The sequence below is a fragment of the Stigmatopora argus genome, chromosome 3, assembly GCF_051989625.1.
Source record: "Stigmatopora argus isolate UIUO_Sarg chromosome 3, RoL_Sarg_1.0, whole genome shotgun sequence".
Lineage (NCBI taxonomy): Eukaryota > Metazoa > Chordata > Actinopteri > Syngnathiformes > Syngnathidae > Stigmatopora > Stigmatopora argus.
Genome location: NC_135389.1, coordinates 19,244,669 through 19,258,787, shown reverse-complemented (window position 1 = coordinate 19,258,787; position 14,119 = coordinate 19,244,669). Strand labels below are relative to the sequence as shown.

Below are 14,119 nucleotides of genomic sequence, written 5' to 3'. Positions count from 1 at the left end.
TCGTTTAGAAAAAAGGAGAATGTTGTCATATAAAGTAGGTTCATAGTTCCAAAACACTGACGTAGCCGCACCGTTTTGCAGGTACACGGTCGATTGGTCGCCGATCTTTTGGTTGCCGGTCTTTTGGTCGCCCGGAAGGTAAGTGATAATTACCATTTAAATCGTTGCTCAAATTCCCTAAATACAAACTGCGAATGACTATTTAGTCATACTTAATGCCCTAGTAATTATTAGGCTAAAGAAAAGGTCCACATTTCCCGGACTTTTATTGTTTTTTGTTGGAGAACTTGTTAAGACCCTGACTGAACTGACGTAGCTTCTTAAAGGGACAACGCATGTACATACAAACTCTTCTACACTCACTCACACGTCGGCTCAGTGGAACTGCTCATGGCCATTGTTGGCTTTTATTGATGCGTAGACCGTGTTGTTTTACCTTGTTTTGTCGCCGGTCTTTTGGTCGTCGTTTTTTTGGTTGCCGGTCTTTTGGTCGCCCGTTGTCGCGGTCGGGGCGACCAAAAGACCGGCGACCAAAAGACGGCGACAAAACATGGCGTTTTGAAAAAAAGTGTCCAAATCATCTGTTTTTGTTTAAATTATATTCCAAATAAGACAGGAAAGGGCCAAAATTCAGATGCACAAACCAGTAACTAAAATGTATTTTCTGGATCTGGTAAAAAAAAATAATAATAATAATTTTTGCGGTCGAAGGCCAATTTATGACCTACCAAACTCGATTTCTGGTAATCCTTTATTTCAGTTTTTTTCAATCTTGATTTTTTTGACATTTATCTATTTGTGTGGGGGAGCTTGAATAATGCAAGAATTCCAGTTTACAACCGCTTTCGTCCTGTTCCTGCATGTGACTTAGCATGTGAGTGCTGCTGTTTACAAACACACGTGCACACACGTGCACGGCAACACGCACAAAACCAGATTGCCGCAAGGGAGACCAAAATAGAACTTAAAGACCAAACATGCTCAACATGAAAATGGCACTCTCACTGAAAAACCAAAGTAAAACACAAAAAAACTATATTTTACTCTTTCCCCGCCATTGATGATACTGTGAATTGAGTTTACCACTAGCAGACGTCCAATTCATCTGAAGAGGAGGGATGGCAGTTCATTCACTGCCATCCTAACCTGACCTTCAAATGAACTGGACGTCTATTGTCGTCAATGGCAGCCAATGAGCTAAGGCGTGCGCATGTGCGTGTGTTCCTCACCTACGTGTGTGTGGGGCTGGCCCCGCCCCCGCGCCGTGACGTCACGCCACCGCCAGGATGTCGCTGATGGTGCTCAGTTGTAGAAATGGCAGCACTGAGACAGGAGCGTCGTTACGGTCTCTCCTGCGGAAAAATCAACAAAAACAGTCCAAATCGAACTCTTTACCACGTCAAACTTACCGACACCGCCATCCGGACCCTCGAAACATACCAGAACTTGAAGGTAAGATAATTATTCGATTTATAATGTTTTTTTTAAACCCTCTTCTGTTCTTTTCGCTTATAAAATCGCTTCGCAAAGAGCAATAAGTGTACAATTCCAACGGGGATGTGCTACATTTACTATGAGAATAAAAGGGGAGGAAAGTTCAAATGAGAGGCGTTTAAATGCTTTCGGAAAAAAGAGTGTCGAGAAAACGTGTTGTTGTTTTCCCTGCTAAATAAACACGAGCTTGGCTGCTTTCACGGCACTCGGAATAGACTTTGACGATTGAAGGGATTTCGTCCAATATTCCACGTAAGCCTATAGAACATTTTGCTTTTTCTCAATAAGAAAAGCCGTTCGAATTGCTTGTTTACCAAAGAATAATCCCCCCCCCCCACCCAGCCGTTCCGCTACCCTCAAAAAGTTGCCATATGACAACAGCTTGTTGATCATATCCTGCTGTTTTCCCATTTCACGTAAACGTATCCGTTCGTCAAAAGTTGTCAAACTATTTTAACTCATTTACTGCCATTGACGTCGCTAGACGTTCAATCGAGCCCGTCCTCCCATTTAAAATAGTTTGGACGTGTAACGCCGTCAGTGGCACTAAAGATAAGAAATCAGTCATTCCCACCAGCAGAATGACCCTCCTGACTCGTGAATTCTCGTGTCAATAGTTAACATGATTTTGTCTATAAATACTCAAGAGACAAATGAGGACAATATTGATTTACAGGAAAATATTTAAAAAAAAACTGGAATACGAAATGAAACTCAAGTATAACTAGTTTCAAAGTGTGATCTAACTATACCAACTAGCCCATAACAAAATCTATTTTTAAAGGTGTTTTGCAATATACATACAATATACAATAACCTGTCCGTGAATAGAAAAAAAAATCTGTATTAGTAGTTCAGGTTCTTGCAAGTGTGATGGCTAAAAAATCTCCAAACAGAACTTGCAAATAAGCAATGATTGGGTTAAAAATAAAGAATACGTGGATGTTTGTGCGGAAAAATACCCAAATGTGTGTATATACATTTGAAAAGATGCCAATTGTGCTGAAAACAATCGACACAAATGGCTCAAGTAGCAACATATGGACATCTCGCATTAAACTGCTTTTCATCATTTCAGTTGACCTGATTTTTGGTGGAAATAAGGACTTATTGGCAATACGACATCCGTTAACCCCTCGAGTGCCTCTTTAAACATCAGTTGCTCTCTGAAGCAATTGCGCTTGAGTGCGATAATACTATGCAGTTAGCTAGCTTACACTTAAAATACATGCAATTTACAAAAAAAAAAAACAGTTGTATTTAAATTCCTATTGAAAGATATAACACCACAGTTAGCTTGCGAGCTAGCTAGTGGCTAAGACTTTCATCGTGTTGACTATCTTAAGATTTCAGAGGACATTAATGTACAATTTTCTGAATTATTTAAAGGAATCAATCACTTACTAGATATTTACACGGGCCTTTCAAGAAGAAGTTTCATCTCCCTTGGGGCAAACCTTCATAAAACCTTTTTTTTTTTTTTTTTTTTTTTTTTTACAATTAACACTGTCTTCTGGGCCCGTGATTATTATTCCGCGCAATATGGCGCTGAAACGGCGTTGGAGAAGATCAGAACAATGCTCCACAACAGGGAGGATATTTTCCCCAAACCATTAATAATAAATTAAAAGCCCTGTCAATCACCGACGCAGCTGTACTTCACAGATAATAGTGTCGTCCCGTTAAGCCTCAAAGGCATTTTTACATGTTTTTTAATAATATTTCTTAATCAGCATAAGGGCAAGGGGGGAATATTACGGGGCTCACGTCGAAAAAAAAAAATTGGAGGGCTTTTAAATGGAATATAATTGGTTTCAGAAGGAGGTTTAGTGTCCTGCGGGATCCGTCGTGGCCCTTATTCGCTTAATCATTTAGTGGAGAAATCAGCGTGCCGTCCTTCCCACCCGCCGGCAAAGTGACACGAGCAAAGTTTTGTGCGCCGCTGATTAATCACACATTCCGCGCGAGATTAAGTCCGGACGGAGACGTCCGAGGCGAGTCGGGAGGCCGCTGCTTTCGTGGCGATCGTGGTCGCGTTTTTTTTGGCGTTCGCCGCGGAGGAAGGTTTACTCATCATGGATCGTGATTGCCAGAATTGGAGGGGTTGTGAGAAGGGGCGGGGCATCATGCTCAAAGATCTCGTGCGTCGGGAGAGTTTGCTCTTTGGAGATTTGGGATTCTCATTAAAATTGCAGGTTTTGGAGAGCTTTTAGGGATCGTGTCAACAATAGGAATTCCATGTTGGAGAAATGTGAATGAAAAAGAGGAAAATCTGTGTTTGGTCACTTTAAAAAACAAAAAAAAATAACTGGAGATTTAGTCAGTTTGTTTTCAAATACAGTGGTAAAGCTACATGCAAAATTAATTGGTTTTGTAACTTGGATTTTTTTTGTAAGTAGAGCAGTACTTTATATGTAAATTCTTTCATTTGTTCCACGGTCCTCAAAAAACTGTTATGAATTGGACGGCCATTGTTGCAAACGGCAGGCAATGAGTTAATGACATTTAAGGGCCATGACCAGAATTCTGTTATGATTTATTTTAATTAGGGCTGCACGATATTTCCTTTGAACAACATGAACAATAGTCCCAGCAAAGGACTTTTTCTTCTTCTTTTTTTTTTGTATTTTTTTTTTAACTTTTTGTTTTGTGTCATGAAAAAACATCTTGGATCCTTTTAATTATACAGCAATCTTCATCAATCACAGATGAAACCCCTTAGCGTGGCTTAAATCGGTATTATATGAATACAATGTGGTCATGGTGAGTCAACCAAAATGTTCCCAAAAACAGAGTTAAATATGGATAGACAGCTCCATTTAAAAAAATAAAATATATATATATGTATATATATTTATTTATATATATATATATTTATATTTATATATATATATATATTTATATACTTATATATATATATATATTGCGATAATCAATTTTCCCCCTACAATCGTTCAGCCCTAATTTTCTATTTTTAATTAAAATTGGGTTAGTTTATGAAAATCTTTTTTTATTCAAACATACAAACATCTTCAAATGATTACTGACTTTAAAAAAATCATAATTGAAACTTCATGACACAAAATGTGATGCCCACTTAAGAATACGCCATATTTTAATGTCTTTTTCAATTGACCAAAAAGTCTATAAAATGTTAACTCTTTCATTGCCATTATCAGCGATTCTCTATCACCGTCAATGACAGCCTACTTATTAAATAGTAGTTACAATATTAAGAAGGTGGTTGATTTCTTTCCCTAATTTGAGTGTTGTAAAAAAAAAAAATCGTAAAATGAAATCAAAAACATTTTCATTTTTAGAGCTAATTTGGTTGGTCTGGCAGATAAAAGGACCTACAAAACATCGAGGATTTCCTGCACATTTGACTTTTGTTTTTGCATTAAAGTACAATCCTTTTGAAATGCATTTGTTTTGTTTGACTGGTTGAGTGACTTTTGAGTCTACTGGATGGATTGAGTCATTTGTGATTCATCTCTTTTAGGCATCGCTACCCAATCAGACATCCATTTGCTTCAAGGGAAGCCAAGGGGTAAGTCCTTTCACACCCACTGTAAACCCACTTAAAAATGCTCATCACTTGCTTTAGAATGTCCTCATCTTACTAGTACAGTAACAAAAAATGAGACAAGTGTAAGAAGCATCATGATCATGTTAAGTACAAGAAAGTCACTCTTCACTTGGTCACTTATCAAAAACAAGATCTCCTTTGCATTTCTGATTACATTCCACAACTTTAAAGACTTTAAAGTCAGATTTAACACTAACGTCTTTTCTAACGCATACCTGTCAACCTCTGCCGATAACTGCCCTTATAAATGATTATGATTCCCCTTACAAACCGCCAAAAAACCTTACAAACACCGTACGACTCGGTCGTACGGTGTTTGTAAGGTTTTTGGGGGGTTTGTAAGGGGAATCATAATCATTTATAAGGGCAGTTATCGGCAGAGGTTGACAGGTATGCTAACGTGTCCGAGACCGAATTGACGCGTTGCTTGGGTTAGCCGTGGAGCGCTCGTGCTAGCCCCAAGCCTTGGAAGAGCCCTCACATGTGTTTGAGTTTGATTTATCTATCAAGGGACAGCACATATTAATGAACATATTCATGTTAATGAACATATATATATGTAAATATGTAAGATTCTAGCCCAGGGCTAATTTCCATCTTTCGTCACTTGTGTGGGTTGAAGATAAACAATGACACATACAGATACAAACACACAAGTAGCAGACAGTTTTAGACAGCATTGTAATGGCAATGTTGTTGGTCTAACAGCCAGGCTTTAAGGTGATTGGCCAAGAGGTTCAGAGACGGAAGTTCACGTATGCTAATTGCTTTTGAGTTCCAGGTATGAAGAGGGAAAGTGCTTTGGCTAATTTAGCACTCTTTTTGAAGGGAACTACACATTCACCTCTAGAGCCGGCCATTGTTGATGTGTTGGATTTTTTTGGGTACAAAATCTTGCAGTGGGGGAGGAGCTATGTGAAGGAAGATTTTGTAAACTAAGGTGGCATCTGCATTCTTAACAGTATTATATTTATTAACAGTATATATTTATGTGACTCCTTGGTCGCCGCTAAAGTGTTAAACAGAGTTTATGGCCGAGCCCCGGGACAAATATCCCAGTGAAGCGGCCTCGAAGAAAGTTAGGTCAGCTTTTACTTCCCCGTTGTGGGGGTCTAAAAGAAGTCCCCTTAATCCCGGCGAGAGCCGATTGCCCGGGCGAAAGTGACTTTGCCGTGTACACAAATAGAGCGCGTGAGCTAACGCGGGGGTACGGGAAACCCAAAGATGGGGTACGCTACACCCCCGGGCTGCTCGCCAGGTTACTGGGTCAGGCCTGCGACTGGGGAGGCTTTGTTTGGGAAATGGGGGGGTTGCGGGGGGGGTTAACCCCCAAGAGCCGCTACGTCGTAACTTCCGACTGGCGAGCGACGGAATTCGTCCCTGCCAAGAAATATGGCCTTAATAAAAGTGCCCCGAGACGCGGCGCGTTTGACTTTGTCCACGCCGCCATGTCGGGCGAGCGCATTTGAAGTGCGCTTGAATCATTTAAGAGGATTTGGCGATTCTATCGCAACGGCCGCATTACATATTCAAATTGCTTTGAGGAATTCAAGTACGAGACTCCTCTCCTCGAGCTGGGCATTAATGAGGGAGCTGCGCCCATTGGCGGGGGAGGCGGGATTAAGCCGTGCGTTGGGGGAGGTTGTCGGCGAGCTGGCGTATGACGGACCCAGAGCAGATCCTGTATCTCTTGTCTGCGTGTTGAAGGCTTTTCTGCACTATCAATATACCGTATTTTCACGACTATAAGGCGCACATAAAAGTCTTAAATTTTCTCCAAACTAGACAGGGCGCCTTATAATCCAGTGCGCTTTATATATGGACCAATACTAAAATTGTTATCACGATAAAATAAAGTAAATCAGTCGATAGGGTACACCATCCTCTACTGCTCTACGGCAAGCAGCCCCCGACTTTACTATTTTCCCCGTAGAAAAAAATAAAATAAAAAAATCACTCAAATTTCATGTAAAATATATAATATGGGGTTAATGAATGCACTAAAACCGGTTAAGCAGAAGAATACAACAAATGCGCAAATTTAAAATTGGATTTGAATCCGATCTCTTCAAAAAATTTAGATAGAAGATAAAACTTAATTTTTTTCATTAAAATAAATCGTTTTAAGACATTTTTTAATGAAAAACAGAAGGGAATTAAAAAAAAAAAACGTTATTGCTATAAATATTATTTCACACCCGTGACCCTTGTGAGGATAACTGGTTCAGAAAATGAATAATGGAATAAAATTTTATATATTCAAAATGCCATCTAGCGCCTTAACCACATATTTTTGGTGTATATTTATCCATTCTAGGCTTATAGTAGAAAAATGACAGTAAATATTTTGGGGCATTAACATTTGTTGGCAGCCATTTACATTCCATAAAATAAAAATGCCCAAAAATGTCGATTATTTTTGTTGAATCAAAAATTCTTGAACCTCTAATAAGTACCGTATTTTCACGACTATAAGGCGCACATAAAAGTCTTACATTTCCTCCAAAATAGACAAGGCGCTTTATAATCCAGTGCGCTTTATATATGGACTAATACTACAATTGTTATCACGATAAAATAAAATAAATCAGTCGATAGGGTACACCATCCTCTACAGCTCTCACAACTAGAGCAAGCAGCCCCCGACTCTACTATTTCCCCCGTAGAAAAAGTACTGCGCAGTGACTGCTGGGATATGTAGTAGTTCTTTTGTCAATACACCCAATGGATTGTGGCCTGTATACATCGACATCAACACAGCTTTACGAAGCATGGAATAGTTACGCTAGCTACTAGCTAGCTACTATTTGCGAATGGATTGTGGCCGCCTGGACGAACGTATAAAACTCAGCGTTTTCGATAACTCGTGCACAATTGTTCAATTCGGACACAGAAAATGAGGACTTTGATGGATTTGTGGGTGATGATGACGTGAGTACATTGTAAAATGGCTAAATAAAGTACAACCGAACTCAGTTTTGCTTTTGTTGCCTTTTTAAAAACGTGTTTTTAGCGTGTGGGTGTAGCGTGCATGTTTAAGCTGGTGTATGTTTTGCCATGCCTGGCTGCGTCTATAAAAACGGTGCGTCCTTTGTGTGTTTAAAATACAGAAATAGCACTCGTTACTGACACTGCGGCTAAAAATACGATGCGCTGTATAGTCGTGAAAATACTGTATTTTTTTTGAGTTCTCGAAACTCAGACTAAAAACTCAAAATATGTCATCAAAAGCAGGGGTGTCAAACTTTGGTTGGTGGGCCACCTTGATCTATATTTTTGGCCCAAAAAGTGAACTTGATCGCCGCCAATCCAAATAGTTTGGACGTCCAAGAGTTTTAATTTCCTTTTTTTTTTATCCGCCGTCCGCGGGACTGACATTTGCCGCTCGCCGGTCTTTGAGGAAAAACTGGTGACGAGGCTAAATACGAGAAGTCACGCCGCGAAACTGGCACGCCTGCTTGTGGGAAGAGCGAAGCAGCACGGGGATGTGAAATTCCTCGCCATGGGAACGCGGGGCCGCTCGGAATATATTCCTTAATCCCCCGCGATCATTTCAAAGTCCACAATTTCCTTTCAAAGGCGGAGCTCTTGCGCCGTTTTGACTTTCATTTCGTTCTAATTGCATCACGTTGATTTTCCCCGCCATCGATCCGCCAGCGAGCGCCCCTTTCATCCCGAAACGGAGATGTTGTTATTGTTCCGGTTCCAATGCTACAATGGCGAGAAGGAGGCCGCCCTAAAACCTCTGAAATTTGGGCCCCTGAAACCACAGAATCCTGGTTTGATGCCAAAAAAAGCCATCGGAAGAATTCCTCTGGTTTTCCGAGGAAGCGTGACACGCCGTGGCGAGGAAAATGTCGGGAACTTCTCAGCCAATCTTTTCACAATATCAAATTTGATTGGGCGATGTATAGTTTCCTAAATTATTGCCGACATTCAATATTGTTGTCCAAAAAAAAAGCAATTCAACCACGATTAGCCTAATAAACCACCCATTTAAATGCAATAAATGTTTACTCTTAAATAAAACGTATGTAGAATGTATAATATGAAATAGGTGAAAAAGCCACCGCCATTTTGGTTCTCTGCAACTTAGAAGCCATCAAAAAGTGCTCGCTTGATCCAAAATGGCACCAGCATGTCATCTTGGCTTACAAAGATAGCAAATTTGAAGCCTATTTATTTATTCTAGCATATCATCTAAACCAGGGGTGTCAGACTCGGGTTGGTTCGCGGGCCGCTTTAACGTCAACTTGATTTCACGTGGGCCGGACCATTTTAGAGATAATATTTTGATTATTTTTTTTAAATAAATGGATTAAAAGAACTGGATTAAAAGCTCTGTATATTCCATTTTTTATAGATCTAAAACAATGTTTATTTTAAATATATTTTTAGATTTTACAAAACGATTTTTGAACTAAAAACACAGAAAAATGGATTAAAAAATTACAATTATTGATTTAAAAGGGGGTAAATCTGAAAATTTAATATACATCTCTACTCTTCATTTTAATTTGATCCTAAAACAGAAAGTCGGCACTCATCATTGACTTTCCCGGGCCACACAAAATGATGCGGCGGGCCAGATTTGGCCCCCGGGCCGCCACTTTGACACATGTAATCTAAACTATGTCAGACATCTGCGTTTGTTGAACAGTGCTTTTATTTTTTAACGTTCACCAGAGGCGTTACGCTCACCGGCTAACCGTAAACTTTATCCTCGGTACCAAACAGTGCGTTTGTCTTTTCCTCACACAAAGTGTCAGTTATACATTTTTTTTAAATTCCCATCATTTCCAAATAATATAAATCAGGGAGTTTTCATGTTTGAAATCAAGTCAATCCAATTCTATACGAATTTTGCATGTTTAGCATGGTCAAAATAACGATTGACTTTTAAAAAAACAAAACAAAATGAATGCCCTACAAAGATGAAGATAAAATCCATTTTCCCGACAATCGCCGACAACCCCACCCTCTTGATTATCATGCCATTTCACCATCGGGGGCCTCGACTGGTAAGACCCCCCCCCCCCTTACTGCCGCGTCGCTTTGCTTTGCTGCACACGGCAAATGAGTCTTTTGCCAGCGTGCACTTGTCATTTTATTCTCACCCTCCTCCCCCCTTTTTTTCCGGCTTGAAGCTAATCGGAATAACAATTGTAGGAATTGCGTTTTTTTGGGAGGCGGCCGACGAGAGGGAGAGTTGTCGCACTCGCACGTGTTCCTGAAAGGGCACACGCCGATCCATTCTTCCAGATGTGTTAAGCCTTGCTCTTTCTCGTTCTTCTCTCTTTCCACTTGCTGTGTTTTGGAAGCTAGCTTGAAGGGATCCCGCGGCCAAAAAAACAACTTTATTTTAGACAGCCCGTCTGTCATTATTGTGGCCCAAAGTTTCTACGAGGTTTTTTTTTTTTGGTCTTTTGAACGACGCCAGGGTGACTGGGACAGTGTTTAATTCTCACAAGTGCTGTCACTTAAGAATTGTGAGAGGAGAAAAACTATTACTTGTAAGAACGTAAGAAATACAGAAAGAACGCAGATGCCAGATTTGAGACTTGTGCAACTTGCATCTAATGAAGTACTTATTAGAGGTTCAACAATTGTTTGATTCAACAAAAACAATCAACATTTTTGGGCATTTTTATTTTATGGAACAAATGGCTGGCAGCAAATGTTAATGCCCAAAAAGATTTACTGTCATTTTTTATTGTAAATTCCATTCTGTGTTTTTGATAGAAAATGCCTTGAAAAGATATATTTTAATTTTTAAAAAATTGAGTTTTATCTTCTATCTAAACATTTTTAAGAGATCGGATTTGAATCCGATTTTGAAATTTGCGCATTTTTATTTTATGGAATGTAAATGGCTGCCAACAAATGTTAATGCCCAAAAATATTTACTGTCATTTTTGTACTATAAGCCTATAATGCTTAAATATATCCCAAAAATTTTGGGTTAAGGCGCTAAATGGCATTTTAAATATATAAAATTGTATTCCATTATTCATTTTCTGAACCAGTTATCCTCACAAGGGTCGCAAGGTGTGAAATTATATTATAGCAATTTTTTTTAAAATTCCCTTCTGTTTTTTATTAGAAAATGTCTTAAAACGATTTATTTTAATGAAAAAATGACTTTTATCTTCTATCTAACATTTTTGCGCATTTGTTGTATTCTTCTGCTTAACCAATTTTAGTGCATTCTTTAACCCCATATTATATATTTTACATGAAATTTGAGTGATTTTTTTTAAAAAATCATTTGATATATTTTTATGAATAAAACATTTTTTTAAATTTCCTTCTGTGTTTTTCATTAAAAAAATGTCTTAAAACAATGTATTTTAATTTTAAAAAATGGACATTTATCTTCTATCAAAAAATGTTGAATTACAAAATAAAAAACAAAGCATTTTTCCTTTCTTTGATTAAAAAACAAAGTTAGAGAATATTTACCATTACATTATTTTGTGCCATTGACAATGGTAGACGTCTCCATCTATTCATTAACCCCATATTATATATTTTACATGAAATTTGAGTGAATTAAAAAAAAAAGATATATTTTTATGAATAAAACAACATTTTTTTTAATTCCCTTCTGTGTTTTTCATAAAGAAATGTCTTAAAACAATTTATTTTAATTTTAAAAAATGGACTTTTAGCTTCTATCTAAAAATGTTGAATTACAAAATAAAAAAACAAAGCATTTTTCCTTTTTTTGATAAAAAAAAAATAAGTTAGAGAATATTTACCATTACCTTATTTTGTGCCATTGACAATAGTAGACGTCTCCATCCATTCAACTGCCCGTGAATGCTCATCTTTCATATCCATTGACATCCCGCGACGTCCAATCCATTTCGAGGTCCGAGCCGCCATCAAACGCTGTCAACGACAACCAACGAGTTAAATTAGCGCCCTACCAAGGGTTAATCGTAAACAAATTGTGATTCCGTGGCAGTTAGGAAATCCCTGAGCAACCACCATACTTGTTTTTGTTTCATTTTTCAACCTCCGACCCAAAGACAACAACAGCGCTTCCCTCGTCCGATACCTTGTCATTTCCCACAATCCCACGAACCACTTGGACGACAGGGTTATACTTTGCCGGCCACGCGAAAATCTAGCAAGCCTCTAACCGGTTACAGATTGTGCAATGCTGGGAAAATTTTTGCTCCAACCGGATTAACTCGGAAACGTCGGGCAGACTTGGGAAAATCCCAAACATGCACTTGTAATGCAGGAATGTGGAGGCAACGACAACGGCAACAAATCCCCTGTTTGTCCCATTCTATTGTCTAAAAAAAAAAACAGGACTTATTTACTAACGTTACTAATCGCAGGCAAACAATATAGTATTACATTTAGATTTTTGGATAAGGCTGTCTTTGTTTATTCGGAGCACCTATAAAAGTTGCCGCAACATTCGGGCCATCCGTTTTCAATGGTGCTTATCCTCGTTAGGGTCACGGGGGAACTGACGCCGATCGCCAGCCAGCCAATCACAGAACAAACATGCCTTCACGCTGATATTCATGAGTTTTCGATGAGCCTAAAATTCATATTTTGGATTTGGGAGAAAGTTAAACTGGCTTGAGCTGAGATTCAAACTTGCGGTTGTTTATCATTTTTAGTTACGTATATATGTAGTTATTTATTTTGTAAATACAGGACTAGTAATATGACGGTCTCATTGTTGAATGAGAAATATAAATGGGGGAGGTTTCGACAAGCTTATGCTTTGCCCTACTTTTGACGGGGGGGGGGTCTTTACTATTGTTTTTGTTCCTTTTTTGAAATTGCTTTATTATTCGTTTGATTTTTCCTATTTTCTTTATCCTGTCACAAAAAAGCTATCAAATCAAAACCTCAGCAATATGAAATATGTGTTAACACTACTCGACTGTACTTTGGTTGATGATACACACAAATGAGAGAATACATTAATAGCCATCCCGCCTTTCAAAACCTAAAATATTAAAAGTTTTACAAACAACCCCAGATGGACAAATAACAGCTCAATTTCACCTGAATACGTTATCGTGCTTAACATACACTTTTACCTTATGAGTGTTTAGGTCAATGTTTTGTAAAATTGACACATTAATGTCATTAACAATGCCCAATGTTTATGATTTAAAAATTAAAAAAAAACAGCGTATATATGAAGTGAAGCAGTATGGTTGCAACACTAGTAGTGTAGTATATCAGTATTTTAATAGTATTTTTAGTCGTTAGGGTGAGTGACAAAAGTATGAGCGCTTAAAGTTTCAGTTTGATTTATTTGACAAGTGTCAGCACATATTAATGAACCTATTTATACAGTATTCCCTCAATTATCGCGACTTCACTTACCGCAAATTCCCTTCTTCGCATTTTTTTTCTGCTATTAATTATTGTTATTATTTTTAAAGTTCATAAAACTGAAAATCCACGACGGGGTGACCCTATTTTGCGATTTTTTGAATATTGCGGCCATGTCTGGTCTACATTAACCATGATATTTGAGGGATTCATGTATTCATGTTAATGAACACGTACATTTAAATATGTAAGATTGTAGCCGAGGGCTAATTTCCATCTTTAGTCCCTTGTGTAGGTTGAAGATAAACGACGACACACACACACTCAAGTAGCGCAGTTTTAAACAGCGTTGTGATGGCAATTTTGTTGGTCTAACAGCCATGCTTTGAAATGATTGGCCAAGAGGTTCAGAGACGAGAGTTGACGTATGCTAATTGCTATTGAGTTCCAGGTACGAAGAAAGAAGGTGCTTTGTCTGAATGCACTCTTTTTGAAGGGAACTACACAGTCACCTCTAGAGCCAGCTCTTGTTGATTTCTTTGTATTTTTGTACAAAATGTTGTAGTTGAGGAGGAGCTATGTGTTGGAACATTTTGTAAACTAAGGTGGCTTCTGCATATTTAACAGAATTGTTCCAGTTCAGGCGTGTGGTTTTTTTGTTTAATTTCTGACAGTGGTGGTGCGGTTTTGGCTTTCTGTCCAATATTTTCAAAGCTTGCTTAT

The 14,119-nt window shown here is 38.4% G+C and overlaps 1 protein-coding gene across 1 annotated transcript in view; it reads left to right on the top strand.

Moving 5' to 3' along the window:
* Positions 1-1,292: 1,292 nt before the first annotated feature.
* Positions 1,293-14,119, top strand: part of LOC144070905 (RNA polymerase II elongation factor ELL) — a 36,937-nt gene continuing 24,110 nt past the window's right edge. Inside the window, exons 1-2 of the mRNA XM_077595416.1 lie at positions 1,293-1,452; positions 4,997-5,044. Of these exons, the coding sequence (XP_077451542.1) occupies positions 1,315-1,452; positions 4,997-5,044 (186 nt within the window). The 5' untranslated portion in view covers positions 1,293-1,314. The remainder of the gene's footprint in view (positions 1,453-4,996; positions 5,045-14,119) is intronic.